This window comes from Artibeus jamaicensis, unplaced genomic scaffold (genome assembly GCF_021234435.1).
Source record: "Artibeus jamaicensis isolate MK-2021 breed Jamaican fruit bat unplaced genomic scaffold, CSHL_Jam_final contig_886, whole genome shotgun sequence".
NCBI classification, from domain to species: Eukaryota; Metazoa; Chordata; class Mammalia; order Chiroptera; family Phyllostomidae; genus Artibeus; species Artibeus jamaicensis.
The window spans coordinates 426,926-438,589 of NW_026522002.1; the positions used below are offsets into that span (position 1 = coordinate 426,926).

Here is an 11,664-nt window from a genome sequence, read left to right on the forward strand (position 1 = left end):
CTTCCCCCCACTCAGCTTCAAGGAGCGGTTCCACGCCAGCGTGCGCAGGCTGACACCCAGCTGCGAGATCACCTTCATCCAGTCGGAGGATGGCAGCGGCCGGGGCGCAGCTCTGGTCTCTGCTGTGGCTTGTAAGAAGGCCTGCATGTTGGCCCAGTGACAACCGCAGGGGCCGCAAGGAGGAGGTTGTGGTGTAGCTGGACCCGGGAACCAGGGCACAGCCCTCCCTGCACCTGCAGGGAGCCTGGTCCGCCTCCCACCCCCACTGCCACAGCCACTTGAATAACGTGATAACCGGATACAGGAAAGGCCCGAGGGTGAAGGCCTGCAGAGAAGGCTCGAGCCCCAGGCAGGCCAGTGCTTCCTGAGTCTGTGATGGGATGGCCCTAGGACCCTAACTGGACTGGGGGGTTGCAGGAGCAGGAATAGAGACCCCAAGTCTTTGTTGTTCTGCTGGAATCAGCCACCAGAGGGAACTGGTTTGCTCAGGACCTTGTTGCAAACCTGCGCTGCTATTTCTGGGAGCTTTCAGCTTGATTTGGCCATGCCCAGGCCCCGTTCTGGGGAGTGGGTTTCCTCTGGACCCTGCTGGGGCCTGGTGTCCCTGGAAACGCAGCCCGCATGGGGAGGCAGCCCCAGGGACCTGGCCTGGCCTAGGCCTGGGCTCCACAGGGGGGCCGGGGCTGCCCACTGCCCAGGCCCGGCCAGTGGTTTTTGGCCTGGGCAAGGGGAGAGATGTGGGAAGGGACCAGTTCCAGCATGGAGGCTGCGGTACCCAGAGGCCTGAGGATGGCACCCCCTTCCCTCCCAGGCTGCCATCCCTGAGTGCTCTGTGGTTCTAGGATGGATCTTCACAGGAGGAACAAGAGAAGGGGCCTCCCAAGCCCCCAAAGTCTGGTCCAGGGAGAGGAGGACATCCCCACAGGGCTGCCACACAGGGGCGGCACTTGGCCCTGCCCCTCTTCTCACCAGGCCTCCAGGAGCCACATGGGCCTCTTCATGCCCAGCCTGGGACTGTGTGGTTTTTTAAATTAAAAGTTTAAAAGGTTAGAGCATGGCCCGGGCCCTGTTCTTTGACCTCCGTGCATCAGGACTGGGGGGCAGTGTGCAGACACCCCCCCATTCCCACAGGCACTTACCCACCCACTTCCTCTGGCCAGCAGTGCTGGGCTGTGGGGGCCGGAGTGGGGTGCCATCTGGGCAGTGTCGGCTGAGCACCCCAGGGAGCGCCCCAGGGGGCAGGACTGGTCTCTGGGGGTCGGTCCTGCCTCAGGTCAGTCTCAGCCACGAGGCCCCCCACCCCACACCTAAACCCTGTTATGCAGGAACCCGTACTTGTATGACATCCAGTGAGAGAAACTGCCCAGCAAATCTGGAGCAACTTGTTTTGTTCAGAACTGGACCCCAAGCTGTGACTTTGGGCTGGCAGCCCCCCTGGGCCCTGCCTTCCTCCCCCTGTATGTGTCATGTGTGCTGCTCCCGGTCGCCAGTTCTCTCGAGTCTGAATTGGGCACCGCAGTTTGTCCGCACTCCGATTCCTCACTCCCTGCACTCACGCTCGCTTAGGAGCAGTCAGCAGACAGGACTTCCTCGCTGGGCTTATGTCATAGTTCAGGGCATTATATTGGTTTTCCAAAGTTCTCTGTGTGGGGAGGGTATGGACTCGGTGGCTGTCATGCTAGCTGTGTGAAGGAGGAGCCATAAAGGGGCACTGGGTCTGCTGGGTGTGGGCCCCTGCACCCCCCGCCCCCCACTGCATGTCTGCTTCCCCACCCCATCCAGCAGGGGGCAGCCACAGCCACTCCCTCTGCTTGGGATTCAGGGGGCAGCCTGCGCTTCTCCTGTTCTGGACCATCTCCCGCTTCTCATGTTTTCTGTGACCTGGGCCCCCACTCAGTGGTCAAGCCCTGGATCAGGGGCTCATGACCCACTTTTGAGAGGGTCCGAGGGACTGTCTGGAGTCCAGGCGGGACCCCGGCCCTGAGAGCCTCACACACAGGCTCCATCTGGAGTCACATCCAGCCCAGGGCTGCCTCTCCGTCGGGCCAGAGGCCAGAGCTGAGCTTCTGCACCAAAACCTCTGGGAGGCCCGGGTGGTCTCAGGACAGAAGCTGTCCTTAGAACCACCCACTGCCCTCCCAGGCCCCGCAGCTCCAGGCTGGCCATCCCCCAGTGGAACTCTCAGACTGGGCAGTCCGGGGCCAGACCTGCAGGAGGGACAGTCAGATGGAGGTGACAGGGGCCCCTCCTCTGGCACCATGAGTGAGGAGAACAGGAGTTTGCTCTGCTCTTGGGAGGCCTGGGCCTGGTGTCGCCTGGACAGTGGACACCAGGCATTCGTTATGTGTCGGGGGCCTGAAGATCACTGGAATGTGACTGGAATCTGTGCGGGGCCCTGTCCTCCCCCAGCCCAGGCACGGGCTGCCAAGTTTGGGTCTGTCCTCCCTTCTGTTCCTTATTTGGTGCTGCAGGTGATAAGGCTGAGATATAAAGGGGGCTGTGGGCCCCTCTTGGCCACCAGGCTGCCACAGAGCAAGGATGGTGAGTGCCAGACTGGAGAGGGACACCCCTGGGGATGTCCTTCGGGGCGGGGGGCAGAGCAGCGTCTGTGTGCCTGCCCAGCCCACAGAGGTGGTCCCCAGAGGCAGGCAGGGGACCACGGCCCTGGCTTTCCTGGGAGGGCTCTGGGGTGTGCATGGGGGCGCCTTGGGGAAGCCCCAGAAGGACCCCTCCCGCCACACCGTCACAGGCCAGCAGGAAGGCGGGGACCCGGGGCAAGGCTGCGGCCACCAAGCAGGCCCAACGGGGCTCTTCCAATGTCTTTTCGATGTTTGAGCAAGCCCAGATCCAGGAGTTCAAGGAGGTGAGTACCCTCACGCACCCCCTGCCCTGCAGGTCATGGTCTTGGCCCCTGTCCCTGCTTCTCCCACCACACAGCACTCCCTCATCTACCCCCTCGATGGGGTGGGGGCTGCTCCCACCCAGGACCGCGGCATCCGCCCCACAGGCCTTCAGCTGCATCGACCAGAACCGTGACGGCATCATTTGCAAGGCGGACCTTCGGGAGACCTACTCCCAGCTGGGTGAGCGCGCACCTCCCGCCGACCCCTCCCGCTCACCCAGGGGACCCGCTGAGAGGGGACAGGTCTCCTCTCTCCCTCTGCTCCCCACACTTCCGTCAGCCCCCTGGCTGTCTCAGGTCCCACACTTCACCTCCCCCCACAGCTGCCTCTGACTCTCCGCCCCTGGTTGGGAAGGAGGGGACACAGCCTCAGCCTTGCTGGGGACACCCCAGGTCCCTCTGTCCACCTCATGCTCACGCCCCCCTCCCAGGAAAGGTGAGTGTCCCAGAAGAGGAGCTGGACGCCATGCTGCAGGAGGGCAAGGGCCCCATCAACTTCACTGTCTTCCTCACACTCTTTGGAGAGAAGCTCAATGGTGAGCCTGGGACAGGCCTGGATCCCTCCGGTTGGGCAGTGAGCTTGAGACCCACCTGGACCTCGTCTGGACCCCACCAGTCCCTCGGCCACCCAGAGGATGTGGGGCTGCCCTTCCTATCCCATGGGCACCAGTCACCCCAATCCCAGGTCGGTGCTGGGACATGTGCCTTCAGCCTCCACTCCCAAACCGCGAACCCACAGCCTAGCTCCTCCGGCGGTGGTCGTGGTCCAGCTGAGCCCCGAGGGGCACTTTGCATCGGGAAACCCTTTCCTGCCTCTTCTGGGATGTGGAGGGCTCCCGCTGCACCCGTGGTGCCTCCTGGGGGTGCCTTGGAGGCTGGGGGCATGAGTGCTCACATGCTCCCTTGGCCCCATAGGGACTGACCCCGAGGAAGCCATCCTCAGTGCCTTCCGGATGTTCGACCCCAGCGGCAAGGGCGTGGTGAACAAGGATGAGTGAGTCTGAGCTGGCCAGGCAGTGGGGGTCCTCTGCGGATTGTGGGCCGTGACCACCTGGGCCACGTGAGCCTTCATCCCTGCTCCGCACGGCCACCCCCAGCCTCTCTCCATTGCTCCCCGCTCCCCAGGTTCAAGCAGCTCCTCCTGACACAGGCAGACAAGTTCTCTCAGGCCGAGGTGAGGGTTCCTGGCCCCTGCAGGGGGTGCGCATCCTGCAGGGCACTGGGGAGTCCTCAGGAATTCTATCCCCCTGGGCTTAGAGCCCAGCTCTCTGCCGGAGGTGCCATTTCAGTTGAGACCCAGGGGGTAAAGGGTATGGGGTCAACGGGGAAGCAGGGGGTGTGAGGCTGCAGAGCCGTGTGTGCACGAAGGCCTGGGGGTGACAGCCAGCAGCACCTGCAGCATCGAGAGGGAGGCCCGTCCCTTGGGGATGGGGTGGCACAGAGGAGAGAGGGGCATCTGGGGCCAGGGTGGGCCCTTTGACTTGCTCCCCAGGCTGCCCAAAGTCATAGGACAAAGGAGGGTTAATTCAGAGATTTGGGTTGGGCCTGGAAAGGCTGAGGACCGAGGCACAGGCCCCCAGGAGGGGAGGGTCACAGGCCTCCGGATGGGCTATGTCTCTCACCGTGCCACCCCAGGTGGAGCAGATGTTCGCCCTGACGCCTGTGGACCTGGCCGGCGACATCGACTACAAGTCCCTGTGCTACGTCATCACCCACGGTGATGAGAAGGAGGAGTGAGTGGCTGCAGGGAAACCTGGGGCCACTCCTGCCACCCCAATAAACCTAGTTTCCAACGAGCCCTGCCTGGTGGCCTCTCTGTGACCTATGGGGTGCGGGCCAGCAGGGGGAGCCGCCAGCACCTTGGTTCTCTCCAGTGGACCCGTGGGGACACTGCAGCCTGAGAGGGTGGGCCCTCTGCCCAAGGCTGACCTTGAGAAGGAAGAGAGGCTCACAGCACCTCCCCAGGCCCAAGGCAGCCAGCGCTTGGTGGAGTTCTGCCAGCTCTGCCCTCCCGGGACCCCCAACCACACAACCCCATCGGGCCATGTTGAAGGCACTGAGGAACCCATCTGAAAACACAACCAGACTTTACCTTGGAAATGCAGGCAGGGCCTCTCCCTGCAGGGGAAGTGCTGGGGCACTGGCTGCAGGCTCAGGTTAAGGGGCAGGTGGCTGCAGAGAGGGAGGGGTTCTCACCAAGGACCAGGGCGTCCTGTCCACCACCTCACCCACAGAACAGGGGCTGCAGGGCAGGCCCCCATCTGGGTACTGGAGGGGCCTCCCAAGTGCCCGTGGGGAGGAGGAGGCACACAGCCCTCCACAGAGTCCTCGTGTGCACAGGGACCGCTGAGCAAGGGTCCTGCCCTTCACTGAGCCCCCACCCCCTGGGAGGGGTGACCATACCCTCTCCTAGAGGCCGGGAAAGGCATTTCCGGGGGGAGAGGGGCTCAGTTTTCATTTTTATGTGGGACTTGGTGATTTTAGTGACTGCACTGATACTGCATTTTGAAGTTATCTTTCTATTGCTTATTAGTGATCACAAAAGTTGAGGAGCTGCTGCCTGGGTCTCTGTCCAGAGAACCCTTTCCACCTGTCCACCTAGAGTCCACGACCAGGTGTTGGCACCCATGGCCCTCCCTGGGGCCGTGTCTGAATTCCCCGGGGCTCCTGGAGGAACTTCCTTGAGCTCTCGGCCTTGGCCTCCTTCTCTGACAGGGCTCCTGTCCAGTCTGGGGCGGGGGGTTGCAGAGAACCAACATCCCACCCCAGGCTCCAGCCCAAACCCCCTGCCCAGCCCATCACCCTGCAGACCCTGGGTGCAAAGGCTGGGGTCCCCAGCAGCAGCACAGGCCTTGAGCAGGGGCTGCTGACGATTAAGAAGCTTGGGAAGCACTGGGAGTCAGGTAGACATGAGGGCTCAGGACGGCCCTCGAGCCAGGCAGGCCCTCGGACCAGGCAGAGACGGCCACAGAGGCAGGTGCAAATAGTACACAAGAAAAGGTTGATTCTCTGTGGTACAAAAAAGGGAACACTTTTCCCCTCTGTTTTCTAAGGACGTTTCCTTTAGAAAACTTGTAATCTCACATCCTTCCCCTACCTCTTTTTGTGTAAACCTGTTCAAAAGCCCAGTAAGCCTCTTGCAAGTTCTACACCCCAGGAGTGCTCCTGGGGATGGGCCATCGGGCCATCACTCTGGAGGGAGGTCATGACCCGTCTCCCGTTTCATGGGAGGCAGGGGCGCAGGTCTGGGTCCAAGCCGATGGCAGTGGTACAGGTGTGAGGAGTCTGTTCTCCGGTGGGACAACGAGCCCACCCAGGGGAGAGGCAGAGGGTCTGTGGGGTGCCCCGCAGGACCAGGCCAGGTCCTCTCAAGAACAGCTGGGTGAAGGCACCTGACTCCCCCATTGCTTTGGAACAAGCGCCGACTTCCTGTTTAATGCTTATTCAGCAATAAATGTTTTCTTTCCAATTACTTTTATGGAGAGGTTTTCTGTTTTAATTACCATCCCAGCATAGCCTGAAGCTCCCCCCACCATAGCCTCAGCAGGCCACTGGGTTGGGGGCACGGTGGCCTCCCACGGCCCAGCCTGTCTGTGGTGTTTTCATATTCTATCCGGAAACCTCTTCAGCCCCTCTGCCAGAGCCCCAGCCCCGGCCCTGCCCCTGCTCCCCTGCAAACGTTCTGGCACCACTGATCAAAGTGAAGACAGGCCCCGGGGCCACCCCTGGCAGAGAGAGCTGGGCTCGGCATCCTCCTCCGGGTCCGAGGGCTGTCACTGCCCCACCGCCCACCCTGGGTCCAGACTGGCTCCCGCACAGGCTAAGGCTGAACTCCCGTGTTGGGGGAGGGTCTGGGAGATCACAGCGCTGGCACTTTGCTCTGTGCATCTCCACAGGAATGCGGCAGAGACTAGGAAATAACAGGCCAACACACTCCGCCTTCTGTGCTGTGAGCCTTCCAGATGCTTCTGGTCAAAAGGCTGGGGGCAGGGAGATGGGCTGGGGTGAGCAGGGGCTCATGCTGGGTGAGGCCCCTGGGGGCTCACTGTGCACACGAGTGACCTTGAACAGCCCCCGCCCGTCTCTGGGACTTGGTTCCCCGCTCTGGGAAGGAGTGGCAGCAGCGGGGTCTCCTGAGCCTCCAGTTATGGTGCTGAGCTACACACCTGACAGGTGACCACCACCAGCCCAGAGCTGGCCGCTGCACTCTGACTCAGCTCACTGGCTCAGTGTGCAGAAGGAGGGACCAGAGGACCGAGGAGGGGTGAAGCGGTAACTCTGACAGTATCTGAGTGCTCTCCACACAGGCGGCCCTACAATGTCCCGGCAGAAAGGCAGGTGAGGGCTTTTGGAGTGTGGCAGAGGCCACCTCGAGGCAGCACAGCCTCTGGAGCCACAGCCGTGTGCACCACCCAGGGGACATCTCGGGGCAGGAGGTGCGCAGTGTGTCCTCTGGCACAGAGCCACCAAGTGAGTGATGGGGGGCATCGGGGGCCCCCAGACCTGTGGAGCTGGGAACAGGAGGCTCTGTGGACCAGGAGTCAGCCGTGGGCCTTGCCCTTCAGGTGCCAGCACAGAGGGAGGGGGCAGGAGGTGTGGCTGTGTTCTGTCCCCACCTTTCTTGCTATTGTCCTCCAGTGTCCTCTCTGCACCCCAGGAACTGAACAGCCTCTGACCTCCCACTGGCCCTCCTGCTGCCTGTGGAGCATCCTCACAGGAACAGGCTGCTGACGTGCAAGCCACACGGCTCCAAATCCAAAATAGAACCTTATCAGCCCTGCTTGTGCTCTGAAGTCAGCAACACCTCCCCCACCCTCTTCCAGGACCCGCCGGCACCGGCCCACAGCCAGCTCCTGCCTGGTCAGACCACTCACGTGACATGCACCATTCGCAGCCCCCTGCCGCGGCGCCCCTGCTTGCAACACCTCCAGGGTCCAGCAGTGGCGGCCTTGAGAGGGAGGACCCCCCTGCCTTGGGCCACAGGTGACTGTGCTGGGGTGGCCACTGCTCCTGGAGGGACACAGAACAGAGGCAGGAGGTCTGTGGTGGACAGAGGCGGGTAGCGGAGGGGAGCAGAGACTCAGGCCAGAGAGCAAGTGACAGACAGGGATGGGCCGCCCTTCCTGCCTGTACTTTTATAATGAAACTCGCTCTTTGCCAAATCACCTCCAGTTAGTTTCTGTGACTTTTGATCAAGACATACAGGTTCTTGCCTCAGGCCTGGGTCTGAGGGCTGCCTTCCAAGCCAGATTTACCTGGCTCTCCCTCACCTGTGTCACTTCCACAGGGACCTCCACAGCCTGGACACCAGCTACTGGCCTGGCCCAGGACCTTCACTACAGCTTTCGGCTTCCATCCCACAAGGAGGAGCTTGTAGTGAACAGAAGCCATTGTACCAGCCCCGCACCTGCCCCCTTCCCAATAGCACGGAGTCCCATGGGGCTCTTGGCCTGTGTTGATTTGGGGGTGGAGGGAGTTCCTGGTAACCATCCCTGCAGAGGCCTGGGTCTCAGACGGCAGACACACAGTAGGCGTTTGGCATCTGGCCCCACCAGCTGGGTCCCCGCTGCAGGATGTGTGGTGAGCCAGTAATGGGAGGGAGAGGGAGTGCCAGGGGTGCCCACCTGACCTGGCATCAGGTCAGAGAATTCCAGGCAGGAGGTCGTCACTGTGGTCCCAGCTCCCTTTCCCTCCCATAGCTCCCATCCCCCTCAGTCCCAGCTCTCTGACTCCCCAATTTTGTGAGCTCCTCGAAACCCACCTTTACTTAAGGAGGCCACAGCTAGGGCACACCTGCCCTTTACCCACCACTGTGCTGCAGCAGCGGCTGCCTGACTGCAGGGCCCAGGCGTCATTTCAAGCCTCATCCCACATAGCCACAAGGATGACCACCCTCTGGTCCTAAAGCCACTGCGTCCCGAGACCAAAGAACTACTCAAAGCAGCCTGGCTTTTGGAAGCCCCACCCTGCTCCCAGATTCCCTGAACAGACCTCCACCTCCACTCTCACTAGTAGTGTCCATTCCCCCACCTCCACTCCATCTTGCTCTGAGGAGGCTCCTGGACTACCCTGGCCGCCTGCCCCCAACCCCCCTCCGTGACGTGACCTCATCCTACCTTCCATGCCAGTTCAAACCAGCCCCTCTCCTGCTGTGCTGGCCCCCCACCTGCCCCTCCACAGGCCCACTCCTGCTCTCTCCCTCTCACAGGTAAGTGTGCGAGAAATGTTTCGGTGACGGTGATGACTTTTCTTCACTTCATGCTAAACTCGCAAGTTTATCATTTGGCCTGTGGAACAAACAACCAGGCATCCACATGCAAAAGAATAAAATTGGATCCTTCTCTACAACCATATGCAAAAATTAACTCACAATGGACCTAAACCTAAGAGCTAAGACAATAAAACTCTTAGACCATAGTGGGAAAGCAACGATTTCTTGAGTAGAACACAGTAGAGTAAAAAGAAATCCATGGAATGGAAAAAAAAATTGTAAACCACAGATCTGGCAAGGGATTAATATCCAGAATCGATGAAGTACTCCTAAAACTCAGTAACAAAACACAACCCAATTAAGGAATGGGTGAAGTACTGAAACGACAATTTCTTCAAATATTTACAAATGGCCAGCAAGTCATGAAAAGATGCTCAGCATCACTTATCACCAGGGAAATGCAAGTCAAAGCCACAGTGAGATACCACTGCACACCCATTGGGACGGCTGCTATTTAAAACACCAGAAAACAACATGCACTGGCAAGGACGTGGGGAAATGGCAGCCCTCAGCCCTGGAGGTGGGAGTGTAAAATGGTGCAGCCACTGTGGGAAATGGTACGGCAGGTGGTCCTGAAGTTAAACATAGGGTCACTAGTCCGTCCAGCAATTCCACTCTTGGTGGGTGCACGTGCGAGAGAAAGACAAGCAGGGTCTTGAGCGGTGTCTGTGCACCGTGTGCACAGCAGCCTCATTCACAGAAGTGTCCGCTGGCAGGTGAAGTATCAACTGGTGTCCACACACAATGGAGTGTTATTCATCCTGAAAGGGAGTGGAATTTCTCGAACATGCCACATCATGGATGTACCTAGAGGATACTAAGTGAAATAGGCCAAATTTAAAAAAAGAAATATTGCATGATTCCACTCACATGAGGTTCCCATAGAGACAGAAAGTATATTAGTCCTACCTGGTGTGGCTCAGTGGGTTGAGTGTCGATCTGCAAACCAAAAGGTTTCTGGTTTGATTCCCAGTTGGGGGTGTGTGAGAGGCAACGGAGTGGCATCTCTCCCTCTTTCTTCTTCCTTTCTCTAGAAAATAAATAAATAAAACCTTTAAAATTTTTTTGAAAAGTTTTTTAAAAAGTAGATTAGAACCCTGGATTGAGCACAGGCCTGCGAACTAAGGGATCGCATTTCGATTCCCAGTCAGGGCACATGTCTGGGTTGCAGGCCAGGTCCCAGCGGGGGATGCATGAGAGGCAACCATACATTGATATTTCTCTCCCTCTCTCCTTCCCTTCTCCTCTAAAGATAAATAAATAAAATCTTTTTAAAAAGTAGATTAGAGGTTTACAGGGGTGTTAGCATTTAATGAGATTCAGTTTGGAAAATAAAAACATTCTGGCGCAGAATTATGTGAACGTACTTAATGTCAACAAACCATACACTTAAAAAAACGGTTAAAATGGCGACTATTACATTATACATACTTTACCACAACAAAAACATGTAAAATGAAATCACACGAGGGAGCATCACAGAGGACCCACCCAGCCCTTGCACTTACTTTGAGGGGCCCAATCCCAGAGGTACCACTCCTGCTAAGCCTCCTGGGAGCCCTTTGCCCTTTTATACACTTACATACATGTTTCGTTTCAGAATATCTTTGGTTTCATGTTCAGAAAACCCAAAGTGGAAAAAGCAGATGGGGTTCACTTTTTGTTGTGAAATAAGCAAGCAGGTGCTGGTCTTGGTCCAGTGGCTGAGCTGTCCTCGGGCAGTGTCTCTGGGACTCTCTCGTGTTCCAGGGCATGACAGAGAGACGTGGACAGCCAGCCGGCTGTATCCCTCCCTTTTATCACAAAAGCCTATTTCTCAGAATCCCAGCCCCCCAGCGCTGCCAGACTTCTCCAGCCTCTGCCAGATCTGATCTCATCAGCACACATGGCCGCCAGGGAGACTGGGAAAGTTAACACGTAGACAGACTTTCCATCCTTGCTGACAGCAAGGCGAAGGGGGTTAGAGGATGTGTGTTATTAGCCCCCCCTCTCCCCGGCAGCGCAGAGGACTCTTGGTCTCCCTGCCCTCGAGCAACCCTCAGCGGTGCCCGCCGTGGCTGTGCGCCCAACACAGGCCTGCCAGCAGCAGAGCCCCTGGAGGGGCCACACAGCTCCAGCTCCACATCCGAGGTCTGGGCCCCAGCTTCCTGACTGCGGGACCCTGTGTCCTGATGAATCACTCTGTAAAACGGAAATGGTAATACCACCTGCCGTACTGGGCTGTGGGAGGATGCAATACTGCAATGCTTTGCTCTTAGGACACGTGAGGTAGGTGCAGGCTCACTGCCTGCACCACCACCCCACCCCCGCAAAAAAGAGTAGCTGAACTAAGACTCTCCTGTGCCAGACACTGGTTCCCACGTGCCCTCGGAGGGCAGACTCCACTGCACCGGCGTTTGACAAACGTCTTGTTTATTGTCAGGGAGGGAGTGTAACCAGCTGACCTCCGAGGGATCAACACGCATGTTATACAGAGTCAGGCAGCCTTCGT

General features: G+C 58.8%; 2 protein-coding genes and 1 long non-coding RNA gene across 3 annotated transcripts in view; 2 read left to right on the forward strand and 1 right to left on the reverse strand.

Moving 5' to 3' along the window:
- The window catches only part of GCK (glucokinase), an 18,642-nt gene extending 17,504 nt beyond the window's left edge, over positions 1-1,138 (forward strand). Inside the window, exon 12 of the mRNA XM_053654806.1 lies at positions 16-1,138. Coding sequence (XP_053510781.1) covers positions 16-160 — 145 coding nt within the window. The 3' untranslated portion in view covers positions 161-1,138. The remainder of the gene's footprint in view (positions 1-15) is intronic.
- A 1,328-nt stretch (positions 1,139-2,466) lies between these two features.
- MYL7 (myosin light chain 7) lies at positions 2,467-4,698 on the forward strand. Its single transcript, XM_037150298.2, has 7 exons — positions 2,467-2,541; positions 2,750-2,863; positions 3,008-3,083; positions 3,334-3,438; positions 3,818-3,896; positions 4,028-4,076; positions 4,538-4,698. Exons 1-7 carry the CDS (start codon positions 2,539-2,541, stop codon positions 4,637-4,639), a joined length of 528 nt encoding a protein of 175 aa, XP_037006193.1. The 5' UTR covers positions 2,467-2,538; the 3' UTR covers positions 4,640-4,698.
- A 4,717-nt stretch (positions 4,699-9,415) lies between these two features.
- On the reverse strand, positions 9,416-11,002 carry LOC128625792 (uncharacterized). The gene is made up of 3 exons (XR_008389618.1): positions 10,756-11,002; positions 10,083-10,203; positions 9,416-9,990 (listed from the first exon to the last, which is right to left on the reverse strand). It is a non-coding gene; the product is annotated as an uncharacterized LOC128625792 (long non-coding RNA).
- Between the last annotated feature and the right edge of the window lie 662 nt (positions 11,003-11,664).